At 61.0% G+C, this 14,127-nt stretch overlaps 3 protein-coding genes across 4 annotated transcripts; all 3 read left to right on the top strand.

The window, feature by feature from the left end:
* Positions 1 to 332: 332 nt before the first annotated feature.
* Positions 333 to 6,268, top strand: RHOT2 (ras homolog family member T2). 2 transcript variants are annotated; one of them, XM_054586724.1, is made up of 19 exons: positions 333 to 450; positions 564 to 622; positions 714 to 795; positions 912 to 952; positions 1,929 to 1,982; positions 2,506 to 2,558; positions 2,636 to 2,744; positions 2,948 to 3,049; positions 3,125 to 3,223; positions 3,352 to 3,460; positions 3,550 to 3,670; positions 3,949 to 4,033; positions 4,122 to 4,264; positions 4,345 to 4,445; positions 4,530 to 4,660; positions 4,776 to 4,862; positions 4,984 to 5,106; positions 5,223 to 5,425; positions 5,753 to 6,268. In XM_054586724.1, exons 1-19 carry the CDS (start codon positions 414 to 416, stop codon positions 5,877 to 5,879), a joined length of 1,866 nt encoding a protein of 621 aa, XP_054442699.1. In that variant the 5' UTR covers positions 333 to 413; the 3' UTR covers positions 5,880 to 6,268. The 2 variants fall into 2 exon arrangements, with proteins under 2 accessions (XP_054442699.1, XP_054442698.1); XM_054586723.1 differs by having other exon boundaries at positions 909 to 952.
* Positions 6,269 to 7,847: 1,579 nt separating this feature from the next.
* On the top strand, positions 7,848 to 10,126 carry RHBDL1 (rhomboid like 1). Its single transcript, XM_054586778.1, has 8 exons — positions 7,848 to 7,962; positions 8,424 to 8,585; positions 8,785 to 9,009; positions 9,079 to 9,227; positions 9,331 to 9,443; positions 9,519 to 9,619; positions 9,694 to 9,754; positions 9,855 to 10,126. The coding sequence occupies exons 1-8, from the start codon at positions 7,924 to 7,926 to the stop codon at positions 10,124 to 10,126; spliced, it is 1,122 nt and encodes a 373-aa protein (XP_054442753.1). The 5' UTR covers positions 7,848 to 7,923.
* A 1,847-nt stretch (positions 10,127 to 11,973) lies between these two features.
* Positions 11,974 to 14,116, top strand: STUB1 (STIP1 homology and U-box containing protein 1). The gene is made up of 7 exons (XM_054586720.1): positions 11,974 to 12,281; positions 12,763 to 12,961; positions 13,051 to 13,216; positions 13,420 to 13,507; positions 13,648 to 13,704; positions 13,794 to 13,910; positions 13,982 to 14,116. Exons 1-7 carry the CDS (start codon positions 12,123 to 12,125, stop codon positions 14,105 to 14,107), a joined length of 912 nt encoding a protein of 303 aa, XP_054442695.1. The 5' UTR covers positions 11,974 to 12,122; the 3' UTR covers positions 14,108 to 14,116.
* Positions 14,117 to 14,127: the final 11 nt, after the last annotated feature.

Genomic DNA, 14,127 nt, shown 5'->3' with positions numbered 1-14,127 from the left:
TGTCTGCTGGTCACTTCAAGCTCTTACTGTCTTGGACCTGGCTCTCCCGCCTGGCCTGAGCTCAACCTCTGCCCAAACCCCAGACCTCCTGCTCCCTGCCTGCTCCCTGTCCATCCACCTGCAAGGGCTATTGTGTCTGTGGCCTGGCACAGCGGGAAGTTGGCTGGAGCAGCCTGGCACCCCATACCTTGGCTCCGCCCCTCTGCCCGGCGCGGCTCCAGCAGTGCCCGGCATGCCCACCCGGTGGCGCCGCCGCGTAGTCCGGCCGCTCTGGCCCTGTAGTCTCACTAGTGCGGCGTGGGGATGGGGCCGGAAGTGCGGGCTCCGGGAGAGCGTGGGCGAAGGACCGGTAGCGGGCTCCGGCGGGAGTCGGGGCTGGGGCAGGGATCGGACTGCAGCTTTCGTCCGCTGCCATGAAGCGGGACGTCCGTATCCTGCTGTTGGGCGAGGGTAGGCACCAAGGGTGGGGCTGCGCGAGGGTAGGCGCCGGAGGGCAGGGCCGGGCCGATCTTACAGGGGTTCCTCGACCTTGGCTGCTGCGCTGACCGCGTTACCCCACACAGCCCAGGTGGGGAAGACCTCTCTGATCCTGTCGCTGGTGAGCGAGGAGTTCCCCGAAGAGGTGAGGATGGCGGAGCTCAGCGCCGCTCTCGTGGTTGCCCAGAGGAAGGGGCAGACCTCCCCGGGCCACCCTCACTGCCGGTATGCTTCAGGTCCCACCCCGAGCAGAAGAGATCACCATTCCCGCGGACGTCACCCCAGAGAAGGTGCCCACTCACATCGTGGATTCCTCAGGTAGAGCCGCACCCCGCCCCCGCCCCGCCCCACCTCATCCATCCCCATCCCAGGGTTTTGCCCAGTAGCCGCATTTCAGGCAGGAGGTCTGCAGTGTCATCTCTTCCGTCCAGAAGCTGAGCAGACGGTGGAGGAACTCCAAGACGAGATTCATAAGGTACAGTGTGTTTTGAGGGCTCAGGAAGAGGGTGCCAGGAAAAGGGAGAGAGGTGGGTTTGGTGCTTATACCCTGGGGGTGGGCTGCCGCCTAGGTCTGATCTTGCTTCTCTCTCTGTGGGATTGGGTTAAATTGCTCAGGGCCTCCATGGCCTCACTTAATTCTTCTATGACCTCTCAGTACTGAGTCGCTGGGGTTCCTGTGATGCACCTTGCTGGAAGTTGAAGAGAAAAGGGACCATCCCTTCCTCCTACTCACATAGTTGGCCAACCCCATGGCTCTCTCCACCTAGCATTCATTCTTTCAGTGGACACTGGGGGACAGATCTCATCCTTCAAAGTGACTCCTTAAAGAGTTGGGTGCCCTGGCCGCCGACCTCCTACCTTGTAGTGCAATCCACTATCATGGGCTTTTGGGCTACAGTGAGTGCTGTGTCCAGGACTGCAGGCTTCACAGTCCTCTGTTCACCTGCTATCAGGAGGACATGTAACCTGAGCCAAGATCATGGAAGGAAGCTGGCCCTGCAGCCTTGCCGTGTTCCTCTGCAGCTTCTGCTGTGTCCTAAGGGTGCCACTGGGCAAGGGTTCAGGCCACAGCTACTGAGGAGCAGCCTTCTTGCCATCATTGCCTGTTGTGCTGTTGTCCTTTTCATCTTCTCTGGCCATAGTGATATAGAAATAGAGAACCAAGGCCAGAAGCCAGAGTGCCAAGTTTTGGGGGTGGCTGTGTCTATCCTGAGCCCTTCAGGGGACCCACTGACCTGAGTTGCAGTGTTGGGACCTGGAAGTGAGCAGGGAAGGGCTTGCCGGAGGTTTGCACAGCAGACCCAGTGACATGGCTAAAGAGCACTGGCCGAGCAGTGCCAGTGATGGATGGCTTCCTGGGCTCTGAGCCCTGCCCTGTCCTGCCTGTGAGTGCTGGGGTATTGTGGACAGGAAGCCTCCTGTAATGCTGTGCCATGCTCCCTCCCCTACAGGCAAATGTGGTGTGTGTTGTATACGATGTGTCTAAGGAGGTCACCATTGAGAAGGTGAGCAAGAGTGCCTGTTTGTCTTGGGTCCCTGCCGTTGGTGCCCAGCTTGGTCATCAGCTTGTTCTCTGCACAGACCCCAGATAAATGCCCAGCTGATGGCAGGTTCTGGAGTGACTCACCCATGGCCAGCCCCATCTCCAACTAGTGCTTCAAGGAGCCTCCTGAAGCCACTGTGGGTGCTGGGGGCTTGTGACCAGGAACCCATAGCTCCCCGTGGGAGCCACCTCTGACCCCATTTTCCTGTCAAAAACGTAGACAGCCACAAGTCTGAACCACTTAGGTTTGCAGAAGGGGCTATCCTGAGCTGCTGACCACAGGTCCCTTGGGGATATTCGGGAATTGCTAGATGAGGTCACACCTGTGAGCTGCACTCTTCACTTGTTCCCAGTGGCCCAGTGGCTGGGACTTTGGCCCTCAGTGGGCCTTGAATCCCCCCCATCTCCCGTGGGTAGGCTCAGGTTCCATCAGGAAGCTGTGGGCTGGGCACCCCCTTCATCTCATGCCAGCCCTTGCTTTTCAGATCCGAACCAAATGGATCCCACTGGTGAATGGAGGGACTGAGAAGGGTCCCAGGTAATGAATGAGTAGGGGCCAGGGGAACTGGTCTCCTCCAGGTCCCTCATCCTTGATGACCATGAGCCTCTCCGCAGGGTTCCCATCATCCTGGTGGGCAACAAGTCGGACCTGCGGCCAGGGAGCTCCATGGAGGCTGTGCTGCCCATCATGAGCCAGTTCCCTGAGATTGAGACCTGCGTGGAGGTGAGCAGGCATACGCGGCAGGGCCGGGCCCTCCAGTCGGCACTTGTGTGTTTGTGGCCTGGGACATCGAGACAGACAAGCTGTCTCTTTGAGGGCTTTCTTGGGGCGGGGGCTGGTTACCACCTGTGCCTGTACCTGTGTCGAGGCTCTTTTGAGTCTCCTGGCATTGTGCTCTTCTCTGAGTCTGTCCTGGTGGCTCCCAGTGCTCAGCCAAGAATCTGAGGAACATCTCAGAGCTGTTCTACTATGCACAGAAGGCCGTGCTGCACCCCACAGCGCCGCTCTATGACCCTGAGACCAAGCAGGTGAGCAGCTGACAAGGATGGGGGTGGCTAACAGGTGGAAGTGAGGGGAATGTGCTGAGCTGTCTGTCCCCACAGTTGAGGCCTGCGTGCACCCAGGCCCTCACACGCATCTTCAGGCTCTCAGACCAGGATCTGGACCAGGCGCTCAGCGATGAGGAGCTCAACGCTTTTCAGGTGGGGCCCCCATCCACCTCTTTGTGGTGCTGGCTCTTCTTGGGCTGCAGCCAGGCTCCATGCCGTTAACAGCCAGGCCAAACAGTCGATGGGGTCACTGGCTAACAGCGACTTTGTCTCGGAGGCAGAAATCCTGTTTTGGGCATCCCCTGGCCCCGCAGGCCCTGGAGGATGTAAAGACGGTGGTGCGCAAGAATGTGGCAGGAGGTGTACGGGATGACCGGCTGACCCTGGACGGTGAGGCCTGGCACCCAGCCTGTCCCCCCGAGTCTGGGGAGGGGCTCGGGTAATACCCAGTGCCACCTTCTCTGCCCCTTTCTGAGCAGGCTTTCTCTTCCTGAATACACTCTTCATCCAGCGTGGCCGCCACGAGACTACATGGACCATCCTACGGCGCTTTGGTTATGGCGACACACTTGAGCTGTCTGCTGACTACCTCTTACCTCCGTGAGTGATGGATGTGGCGCTTATTGTCCAATGGTGCCAGGGTGGGGTTGGAGCCCTTGCTCAGGCAGAAGATGGCCTGTGGGCAGTCAAACTAGGGCTCATGCTGAGCAGGTGGCCCCTGGCCCCAACCACATTCCTGCCTGCTTTTCTGCTGTGGTGCTCAGCGAAAGGAGACGGGTGCAGAAACCTTCGGGGTTCAGTTCAATTTGTAGGGAGGGTTCAACTGCACAGATGGGAGGTGTGCTGAGCATGGTGGGAAACCGACGGCAACCCCACAGGCTCCACGTGCCTCCTGGCTGCAGCACAGAGCTCAACCACTTTGGCTACCAGTTTGTGCAGAGGGTGTTTGAGAAACATGACCAGGTGAGGGCGCTGTCACCCTGCTGTGCTACCTGTCCTGGCTTCCTCTCCTGGCCTCCAGCCATTGTCACTGCAGCCCCTCTGCCTGCAGGACCATGATGGTGCCCTCTCGCCGGTGGAGCTGGAGGGCCTGTTCAGTGTGTTCCCAGCAGCCCCCTGGGGCCCTCAGCTCCTGCAAGAGGTCCAAACCGAAGCAGGCCGGCTGCCCCTGCATGGGTACCTCTGCAAGTGGACGTAAGCGCAGCCCCCACCTTCCCCCACTCGCCAAACAATGTCGCCCTCTCGTGATGCTGCTCACCTCCCCAACGCCCCAGCCTGGTGACTTATCTGGATGTCCGGTGCTGTCTGGAGCATCTTGGCTACCTGGGCTACCCCACCCTCTGCAAGCAGGACTCACAGGCCCATGCCATCACAGGTGGGTGCCCACCCTCACAATGTCCTGGCCCAGCTCCTCCCTGGCAGCCCTTCACTCTCATTTAACCTTTCCGTCCTCCCACAGTCACCCGTGAGAAGAGGCTGGACCAGGAGAAGGGACAGACACAGAGGAATGTGCTCCTGTGCAAAGTGGTGGGGGCCCGCGGAGTGGGCAAGTCTGCCTTCCTACAGGCCTTCCTTGGCCGTGGCCTAGGGGTGAGCTTCACTGTGTGCTGGGTGAGGGGACCCGGCTGCCATCTGGGGCCTTTTGGGGAGGGTAGGGGTTTGGGGAGCATCAGGGCCAGTGAGCCTCCGGTAACTCCCTCCTCAGCATCAGGACACCAGTGAACTCCACAAGATGCCTGTCGTCTATGCCATCAACACAGTGCAGGTCAACGGGCAGGAGAAGTACCTGATAGTGAGTGTGGGGTTGGCGGGGGTCTCTGTGATAGACCCCAGGCACACACTGGGCAGTTCTGTCCCAGTGCAGCCTGGGGCACTGAGCCCATGGCCTGTCACTGAGGCCACCCTTTGTCCAGCTATGTGAGGTAGATGCAGACAGCCTGCTGTCCACCACGACTGATGCCACCTGTGATGTCGCCTGCTTGATGTTTGATGGCAGCGACCTCCAATCCTTTGCACTCTGCACCAGCGTCTACAAGGCAAGCCCCTGCCTACCCCAGGGTCCTGTGGACAGCATGGCTGTGGGTGGGGGTCCCCCAGCATCCTCACATTGCCTGCCCCAGGACTGTGCCTCATGTAGCCTTTCCCCACACAGCGCCATTACATGGATGGGCAGACCCCCTGCCTCTTCGTCTCCTCCAAGGCTGACCTGCCTGAAGGTGTCTCGCTGCCTGGCCTGTCTCCAGCAGAGTTCTGCCGCAGGCACCGGCTGCCTGCCCCCGCCCCGTTCTCCTGCGCCAGCCCAGGGAAGCCCAGCACAGCCATCTTCACCCGGCTTGCCACCATGGCCACTTTCCCGTGGGTACCAGCACCACAGGCCCTGTGGTGGGAGGTCTACCCCAGGGTACCGACGCCTCTAGCACCAGGAGAGTGGGACAGCTGGGGTGCCAGGACTGGAGTCAGTCGGGGTTGCGGGGCGGGCTTGGTCAGATGCTGATGCCATGGCAGAGCCCTCCGGGGCCTGGTCTCACCAGCTGCCCCGTGGTTCTTCGGTGGTGGCCACTGACAGGTAGCAGCTCCGTGGAGCTCTGTGACTTTCCAGTAGATGCGGGGTGAGGGGGGTATAGCAGGAAGCATCTAGGCAGCACCCTGAGTGTGTCTCCAGCCAGCCCTTCTCTCCTGCAGGTACCTGGTCCATGGGGAGCTGCACCCCACCTCCTTCTGGCTCCGACTGACACTGGGGGCGGTTGGGGCTGCTGTTGCTGCCGTCCTCAGCTTTTCACTCTACAGGGTCCTGGTGAAGAGCCGATGAGGCTCTGGTACCCTGCAGTCTGATCTCAGGGCCCCAGGGTGCTGATATCTGGCCACTTCGTGGAGTTTCCTTCTGTTTAAGCTTGGCTTCTGAGGGCAGCCTGTCCACTGCCCAGCCCCAGGGGTGAACCCCCAGGTGCCTTTGTGGGCGTAGTGTTGGAGAGACTGTGGGGTATGGGTGAGGAAGCCAGTGATGCCGACCTGAATTCTCAGGGCTCCACCCCTTCCTGGTCCCAGGCAGCCAGTGGGTGCGAAAGGGGTCAGAAGGCAGAGCTCTGAGCCAAAGGCAAGGAGTGTAGGCAGGAAGTGGCTGGACCATTGTGCTGGCACCCCCGCCTCCCCATCACCCCTGGAAGACATCCAGGGCTGCACCCCTCATGGAAGATGTGAGGTTGGATTTCCTGATTAAACTTCAGTCTTTTCCATCTTGGATCATGCTTTCTGAAGGCGGCTTTTCTTCAGTCACGTCCTTTGTCTCAGTGTGGACAGGAAACTTCACTCCTGACTCCCCCACACCTCCCCTCCAGGTCCCTTGTGAGATCCAGCGGTGGCCCAGCTGCAGCCTGGGAGCCTTTACCATTGAGGTTCATGCTTCCCTGAAAGGGTCTGGTTCTCGAGGGCCTCCTGGTGCCTGCCCCTTCCCCAAACCTCAGCATCTGTCCTGGCAGCCTGCCTGGGCTGCAGGGAGGATCTGGGATTCTGAGGCGGGACTGAGATGTGCCAAAATGCCTTGCTTCCTGTGCGCAGGGCATCTGCTGGCGTGGAGGTGCTGCCCTGTTTTCCTCACACCCTCCCCAGAGGCCTTTATCACTCACCAGACAGGGCACAGCATAAGAGGAGGGGCACATAACCCTTCTTGGTGAGGAGAGGGCCCTATTGGGGGTTATTTTTCGGTCTCTCATGTCCCAGGTGCTTGCTTGACCAGTGTTCTGGGTCCTGGAGTGAAGACAGCCCATGGTGGAGCTGGGTGGAAAACCCTGGCTACCCAGACAGGTGCCCCTCCTGCCATTAGCCATTCCGTGCAAGGCAGCTCCCTCCATATTAGGGTCTTTCCTGGAGCCTCTGAAGTGCTATTTCTAGGTGGGGGGAGCACCTACCCTGTAGGGATGAGAGGTCTGGGTTCAGACTCTTGAAGTTATACCTCCAACATCCTGCCATCCTCCCAGCTTCTGAGGTGTAGTTCTTGCTTGTTGGGTCTCCATCCTCCTGAGGCCCAGCTGCCAGGATTAATGAATGGCTCCATGGTATCGGGCTTCCGAGTGGCCCTTGAAAGGGTTGCTGTGGTAACACCCCTAGTCTGTAATCTCTGTTGTTGAAGGAATCTACCCGCCCACCTCAGGAAATGGGGCCCCTTCCTATCAGCTGCAGCCTTGTCCCTTGGGGGCTTTGCCGCAATATCCACGGATCTGGCTGGGCCCCCCAGTGCCTTCCTGGGGCTGGAGGCTCCACTGCCACGGTCCAGCATTGTGGCTGCAGGAGCCATCAGAGGACCTCCAGCCCAAGGTGTGTGCTGGGGGTTGGTCTGGAAGGAGCATGCAGGAACCTTCTCCACCCTTGATTAATTGCTCTGTTGGCCTTGGCACCCATAGGTGGGGCACTGGCGCTTTTTTAGGCGCCCAACTGCGGATGGACCAGCATGCCTGGCAGGCAGGGGCATCCCCAAAGAGATGGCGTGGGCGCTGAGGCCTCAACTCCAGAAGGGGCGTGCGCAGGAGGGGCTTGGATGCCGCCTGTGGCTGTTTCCCAGCTGCTGCCCCTTTAGGAGGAGCAGCTATGCCAGCGAGGGAGTCAGGGTTGGGAGAACCGGAGCGCGGTGAGTGGGCGAGGGGGACAGGGAGCTGGCTGGTCTGTCCCCATTCGGGAGCGCGTCTGTCCGCGTGCAGGGCACGCCTGTGTTTCGGCCACGCGTGCGGCGGGGGCGGGCAGCTCCGTGACGCGGCACCAGGCGGAGCGGGCGGAGCGCACGGGCCGGGGCGGAGCGGAGTCATCCGCAGAGCAGCCCCTCCCGGCCACGGCCGTCGACCCCGGCCCCCGGCCCCGGCTCTATGGACAGGAGCTCGCTGCTGCAGCTTATCCAGGAGCAGGTGCGTTGGGGAAGAGGGGCGCCGGCACCGCCCCTGCCGCGCCCCTCCGCGGTTGGGTTCGGCTGAGCAAATGGATCTCGCAGAGCCCCAGCCCAGCCCCCGCTCATGTCCACTCCTCAAACCCCTTCCTGCACGACCTTGGCCCGCAGCCTGAGACCCGCAGGAGAATGCGAGCCAGACCAGGCCTCCTGGGGAGGAGCAGGAGGGAGGGTGACTGTCCTCAGACCTTAGCCCTACCCTTTCAGGATGGGTAGGGCCAAAATGAGGAGGGGGGAGACCCCTGGAGGCTTGGGACCCAGGCACTGGTTCCTTGGCAGCACCTAGGACCATGTGGGCATAGGGATCTAGCCCAAAGGTGTTAGGAGACTGCTTCTTCCAGCTGGCCTGGTGCAGCTCTTTGGTCTGTGGGCTCCGTCCACCCTCAGGCCTTGGCCAGCGCCACCTCCCACCCCCCACCCCAGCAGCTGGACCCTGAGAACACAGGCTTCATCGGTGCGGACACCTTCACTGGCTTGGTGCACAGCCATGAGCTACCCCTGGATCCAGCCAAGCTGGACATGCTGGTGGCCCTGGCCCAGAGCAACGAGCGGGGCCAGGTCTGCTACCAGGAGCTGGTGGACCTGGTCAGTGCTACAGTGGGTAGGCAGCAGGGGTGGGGGCCCAGGCCTTGGCCAGCATAGTGCCCTGGCTGGAGTTGGGTGGGCAGGTGGCTCCTCTTCCCTTCCCTTCCCACTGGGGCAGAGCCTCAGACCCTGTGAGGAGCTGGGCAGAGCAGGTGGGCAAAGAGGTCATGAGGATGGTACAATGTCCCCCGCCCCCCAGATCAGCAGCAAGCGCTCAAGCAGTTTCAAACGGGCCATTGCAAATGGACAGCGGGCACTGCCCCAGGATGGGATGCTAGATGAGCCAGGCCTGGGTGTCTATAAGCGGTTTGTGCGCTACGTGGCCTACGAGATCTTGCCCCGAGAGGTGGATCGCCATTGGTACTTCTACCGGCACCGAAGCTGCCCACCCCCTGTGTTTATGGCCTCTGTCACCCTGGCCCAGGTGAGCCTGCCCACCTGTCCACCACCCACATCCCTGGCTTGGCCCCATCCTAATGTCCTTTTCTCTTAGATCATCGTATTCCTGTGCTATGGAGCCCGCTTCAACAAGTGGGTGCTGCAGACCTACCACCCCGAGTACATGAAGAGCCCCCTTGTATACCACCCTGGCCACCGAGCCCGGGCCTGGCGCTTCCTCACCTACATGTTCATGCACGTCGGGTGAGTGAGGGCCCACTGCTGGCACCCTGACTTAAACGTGGCTGTGGCTGGGGGCCTGATGGCTGTTCCCACCCCTCATACCCATTTGCCCCCACATGGCCAGGCTGGAGCAGCTGGGGTTCAACGCGCTCCTACAGCTAATGATTGGGGTGCCCCTGGAGATGGTGCACGGCCTGCTCCGCATCAGCCTGCTCTACCTGGCTGGCGTGCTGGCAGGTGAGGCAGGCACATAGCCCCTGGCCACCTCACTGACAGGCCTCACCCTCATAGTTGTCCCCTTGCTTCACACAGGTTCCTTGACTGTCTCCATTACCGACATGCGGGCCCCTGTGGTGGGGGGCTCTGGTGGAGTCTACGCCCTGTGCTCTGCACACCTGGCCAATGTTGTCATGGTAATGGAACAGCCTGGGTGGGTGTGGGAGGGGCCCACAAGGCTTGCCTCATGGCCTGTCTCATGCTCCATTAGAACTGGGCTGGGATGAGGTGTCCCTACAAGCTGCTGAGAATGGTGCTGGCCCTAGTGTGCAGTAAGTAGGGGCAAAGGGTGCCGGGGTAGCGGGAGGGAGGGAGGGAGGGAGGGATGAGCCCAGGCCTAGGGCACCTCCCATGTGCCAACTCCCTCTGCAGTGAGCTCCGAGGTGGGCCGGGCTGTGTGGCTGCGCTTCTCCCCTCCACTGCCTGCCTCGGGCCCACAGCCCAGCTTCATGGCGCACCTGGCTGGTGCAGTGGTGGGGGTCAGCATGGGCCTGACCATCCTGCGCAGCTATGAGGAGCGCCTCCGGGACCAGTGCGGCTGGTGGGTGGTGCTGCTTGCCTATGGCACCTTCCTGCTCTTCGCCATCTTCTGGAATATCTTCGCCTACGACCTGCTGGGTGCCCACATCCCTCCACCACCCTGAGGGGCTCCTGGGGGCCACATGGGCTAGGGCATGGCCTGCATGTCCATCTTCTGTGAATGTACGTCTCAAGACTGCTTCTCCATGTGGGCAGGTGGCCCCTGTGGCCTGCTGAGTCCAGGCCAAGCCTTACACCAGCTCTGGCCCGCCTGCCAGGCCTGGGTGGCGGTTTGGACTGCTGGGCCAGGCTGGGCAGTGGACGTCCCAAGGGTGGCCTCAGAGGTGACCCCATCCTGGCCTTCCCCCCAGGACTTGCAGTCTGAGCCTTTTTGGAGAGTAAATAAATATTTTACACAGCACCAAGTGGCTGTACTGGGGGTCTGGAGGCTGGTCTGGCCTACCCCCTAACTCACTCAGCAGACTATGACGGCTCTTCTCTCCATGTGGGCAGCCTGGATTCCTCCTTGCTCCTCTGTACCTGTATGAGGTGTGTCTGTGTGGGAGATGGGAGAGCCTGGGGGTGGGCAGTGGACCTTATAGGTGAGTGAGTCCAGCAAGCGTTTATTGAGCTCCTACAGTCACATGGCAGGTGAGCAGGCCACAGCCAAGTTCAGTCAGTCTGGGTCCTGCACTTCTTGGCTGGCCTGGTATTCTCAGGGATGGCTGGGCTAGAGCTGAGGTCAGGGAGCAGGATGGGGTGCAGCCTCTGCCCCACAGCCCAGGTCCATAGTGCTGTCTCCATATGGTGAGGGGTCCACAACCCTAAGGCGCTGCCTAGGGAAGTGCTCAGGGAATCTGGGGCCCAGGGCACTGGCCACCTTCCCCTGTGGGACAGCTCTGCACGTCCCATCCTGATTGGATTCCTGGAGGCCTTCCTAGCCCACCAGCAGTCCCCTCACCTCAGCTCAGGGCTATGGCATGCTCCTGCGCCTGGTCCGGGTACAGCAGGTAGTACAGGAGAGTATACTGCAGGGCTGGCATGCTCAGCACGGCTGGCATGCTTAGCACTGCCTCATCAGACATGAAAGCTGCCACTTCAGAAGCTCCAACAGCCAGGACTGCTAGAAGGAGTGAAGGGCCAGCACTTACACCCCACCAGTATCAGAACAACCTCGGTGTGAGCTGCCGTTCCCAGTGACCCTCTGTGTCACAGACGTGATCATTGGTTCATATCACAGACACTAATGTCCCGTCCGCCACACCCATGTGATCAGCTCTCCCCACTGCAGCCCGTCTGCAGCAGAGTTGGGTTAGTTGGGGTGGTCACTGGTGGTGTACCTCGACAGGGGGGCCTGCCCCACAACGGGAGGAACCACCCCCCGGGGGAAAAGTCCCGCCCTATGGAGCAAGGGGCCGCCCCCAACACTGTGGGGCGGGCCAGCCTGCAGAGGTTCCACCCCCTTCGTGGAAGCCCCTCACCACCGGCTTCCGAGCTAGCAGTCAGTCGTTCCAGCTCATCTCGTGTTCACCTGCTTCCCTGCTCAGCCCTCGATGGCTTCCTGCAAATCCTCTCGATACCTGGGGAAGGGCAGGATACCTGGGGAAGGGCAGGATACCTGGGGAAGGGCGGTGATGGCAGGCTAAGCAACGGGGGTTGCCCACCCTAAGGATAAACCCACCGCCCGGGTTTCCAGTCGCCCCTGGGGGCCCACACCAGCCCCGCCAGCCCACAGCACTTGCCCGGGGGGCGCCAGGGTGGCGGCCCCACGGCCCAGTCCTCTCCGGAGGGGCCTGCTTCTGAAAGGACGCCTCCCTAACGCGAGGGGCGGAGCTGGTCAGCCCTGGATGCTTCTCCAGACTTCCGACTTTCGTTCGTGTTGCCCCAGCCCACGAGTCTGTCAGCCCCGCCCCGAAGAGCATCGGACGCAGGCGCGGTCTCGCCCACCTGCTCGTGTCGGTCCGTCTGGCTTACTCCGCCTCACGCGGCCGGAAGTTCCGGAGGCGGTCGCCGGACGGGCCCGAGCGGATCGCGGGCTCGGGCTGCGAGCTTGTGCTGCGGGCACAGGACGGGCCGGGAGCGGAGTCTGGGAGCGGAGCCCAGGCTGTGCCGCGCGGCGCCATGAAGGGCAAAGAGGAGAAGGAGGGCGGCGCGCGGCTGGGCGCCGCTGGCGGAAGCCCGGAGAAGAGCCCGAGTGCGCAGGAGCTCAAGGAGCAGGGCAACCGGCTCTTCGTGGGCCGCAAGTATCCGGAGGCGGCGGCCTGCTACGGCCGCGCCATCGTGAGTGTACCTGCTCCCGGGGAGGGAACCGATGTCAGGGCCAGGAGAGGGGTGGGGCCTGCCCCGACGCGCTCATCGGACCTTCGGAGGGTTTTGGCTTCAACGGGGGAGGGGCGCTTCGGCTCGAAGGACTCAATGATGGTCTCGCTCCAAGGGTGCTGGTTGCTGGACAACTATGACGGGTGGGAGCTTAAGGGCTCTTGAGGGTGGCAGGGCCAGGGACCCCAATACCAAACTTGGAGATCTCCACAGGTCTGGGAAACTTACATTTACAAAACTTAATGGAGTGGAGAGGGCTCCGGTAGGTATCAGGGCCAGGACACCACCCTCCACCCATCCTTAGGGCTCAGAGACTTTGAAGCTGTAAAGACTCCAGTGTCTTTGATTCCAACCATGGACCCCAAGCCAAGACCAGGGCCTGGGAGAGAGGTGGCAGGCTGAGTTCATTCCCTCATGCTGACTGGCCTGCCTTGGTGCCCAGACCCGGAATCCCCTGGTGGCAGTGTATTACACCAACCGGGCACTGTGCTACCTGAAGATGCAGCAGCATGAGCAGGCCCTGGCTGACTGCAGGCGTGCCCTGGAGCTGGATGGACAGTCTGTGAAGGCACACTTCTTCCTTGGGCAATGCCAGTTGGAGATGGAGAGCTACGACGAGGCGATTGCCAACCTGCAGCGAGGTAGGCCTACAAGCTGGTGGGTTATGGGGGTGCCTGGTACCAGATGGGTAGACTGGCCAGAAGGTGACCTGAAGCCTTTTTCCTCACAGCCTACAATCTAGCTAAAGAGCAGCGGCTCAACTTTGGGGATGACATCCCCAGTGCTCTGCGCATTGCCAAAAAGAAGCGCTGGAACAGCATTGAGGAGCGGCGTATCCACCAGGAGAACGAGCTGCACTCCTACCTCACGCGACTCATTGTGGCTGAGCGTGAGAGGTGGGTTGTGGTGACAGCCTCTAGGAACAAACCCTGCCCCCCCACCAAGTCACCACTTTAAGTCATGAACACTATTGTTTATTGAAGGCCAACCCCAGTGAACAGGAGACAGGGGAACAAGGCTTGAACAAGCTTGAGGTTGGGGTGGAGTCTGACCTTTCCTGGCCAGACCTGTCTCTGACCAGCTCCTTGTCAACCCACAGGGAACTGGAAGAGTGTCAGCGGAACCATGAGGGTGATGAAGACGATGGCCACATCCGGGCCCAGCAGGCCTGCATCGAGGCCAAGCACGTGAGGGTGCCCCAGCCCATGTGTGGGTCTGTGTGTGTGCGTGCACTAGATGTGAGGGTGTCCCTGGCTTCTCTCTGGTCTGTGTCTGGGGAAGGGAGACAGGATGTCTGGCCCATGCATGGCTGCTCGGTTCTTTGCAGGACAAGTACTTAGCAGACATGGATGAGCTCTTCTCCCAGGTGGATGAGAAGAGAAAGGTGAGTTGCCTGTCCTCTGGGGCCTGTAGGTAGAAGGCACTGGAGTGGTGCCTCCTTCCTGGTCTCTGACCTCACCCTGTATGATGCAGAAGCGAGATATCCCTGACTATCTGTGTGGCAAAATCAGCTTTGAGTTGATGCGGGAGCCGTGCATCACACCTAGTGGCATCACCTATGACCGAAAGGACATTGAGGAGCACCTGCAGGTGAGGGCCCATGGGCACTGGGGGCAGGGCCCTGGCCCACCAAGCACCTTCTGACCCTGTTGTCACTGCAGCGTGTGGGCCACTTTGACCCTGTGACCCGGAGCCCTCTGACCCAGGAACAGCTCATCCCCAACCTGGCCATGAAAGAGGTCATCGATGCGTTCATCTCTGAAAATGGCTGGGTGGAGGACTACTGAGGGCAAGTGGGAGGGCCAAT

The sequence above is a fragment of the Pteronotus mesoamericanus genome, unplaced genomic scaffold (genome assembly GCF_021234165.1).
Source record: "Pteronotus mesoamericanus isolate MK-2021 breed Mesoamerican mustached bat unplaced genomic scaffold, CSHL_Meso_final contig_947, whole genome shotgun sequence".
In the NCBI taxonomy this organism is placed as follows: Eukaryota; Metazoa; Chordata; class Mammalia; order Chiroptera; family Mormoopidae; genus Pteronotus; species Pteronotus mesoamericanus.
The sequence above is the reverse complement of the archived record's forward strand: the minus strand, read 5'-3'. Positions and strand labels throughout refer to the sequence as shown.

What these genes read in the sequence shown, in the direction of transcription:
- RHOT2 (XM_054586723.1), top strand. Translation starts at nt 414, where the DNA reads ATGAAGCGGGACGTCCGTATCCTGCTGTTGGGCGAGG. An exon ending in ATGACCCTGAGACCAAGCAG is followed by an intron (nt 3,050 to 3,124) that starts GTGAGCAGCTGA and finishes CTGTCCCCACAG; the next exon opens with TTGAGGCCTGCGTGCACCCA. An exon ending in TGTTTGAGAAACATGACCAG is followed by an intron (nt 4,034 to 4,121) that starts GTGAGGGCGCTG and finishes CTCTGCCTGCAG; the next exon opens with GACCATGATGGTGCCCTCTC.
- RHBDL1 (XM_054586778.1), top strand. Translation starts at nt 7,924, where the DNA reads ATGGACAGGAGCTCGCTGCTGCAGCTTATCCAGGAGCAG. An exon ending in CCTCTGTCACCCTGGCCCAG is followed by an intron (nt 9,010 to 9,078) that starts GTGAGCCTGCCC and finishes CTTTTCTCTTAG; the next exon opens with ATCATCGTATTCCTGTGCTA. An exon ending in TACATGTTCATGCACGTCGG is followed by an intron (nt 9,228 to 9,330) that starts GTGAGTGAGGGC and finishes CCACATGGCCAG; the next exon opens with GCTGGAGCAGCTGGGGTTCA.
- STUB1 (XM_054586720.1), top strand. Translation starts at nt 12,123, where the DNA reads ATGAAGGGCAAAGAGGAGAAGGAGGGCGGCGCGCGGCTGGGCGCCGCT. An exon ending in GATTGCCAACCTGCAGCGAG is followed by an intron (nt 12,962 to 13,050) that starts GTAGGCCTACAA and finishes TTTTCCTCACAG; the next exon opens with CCTACAATCTAGCTAAAGAG. An exon ending in ATTGTGGCTGAGCGTGAGAG is followed by an intron (nt 13,217 to 13,419) that starts GTGGGTTGTGGT and finishes GTCAACCCACAG; the next exon opens with GGAACTGGAAGAGTGTCAGC.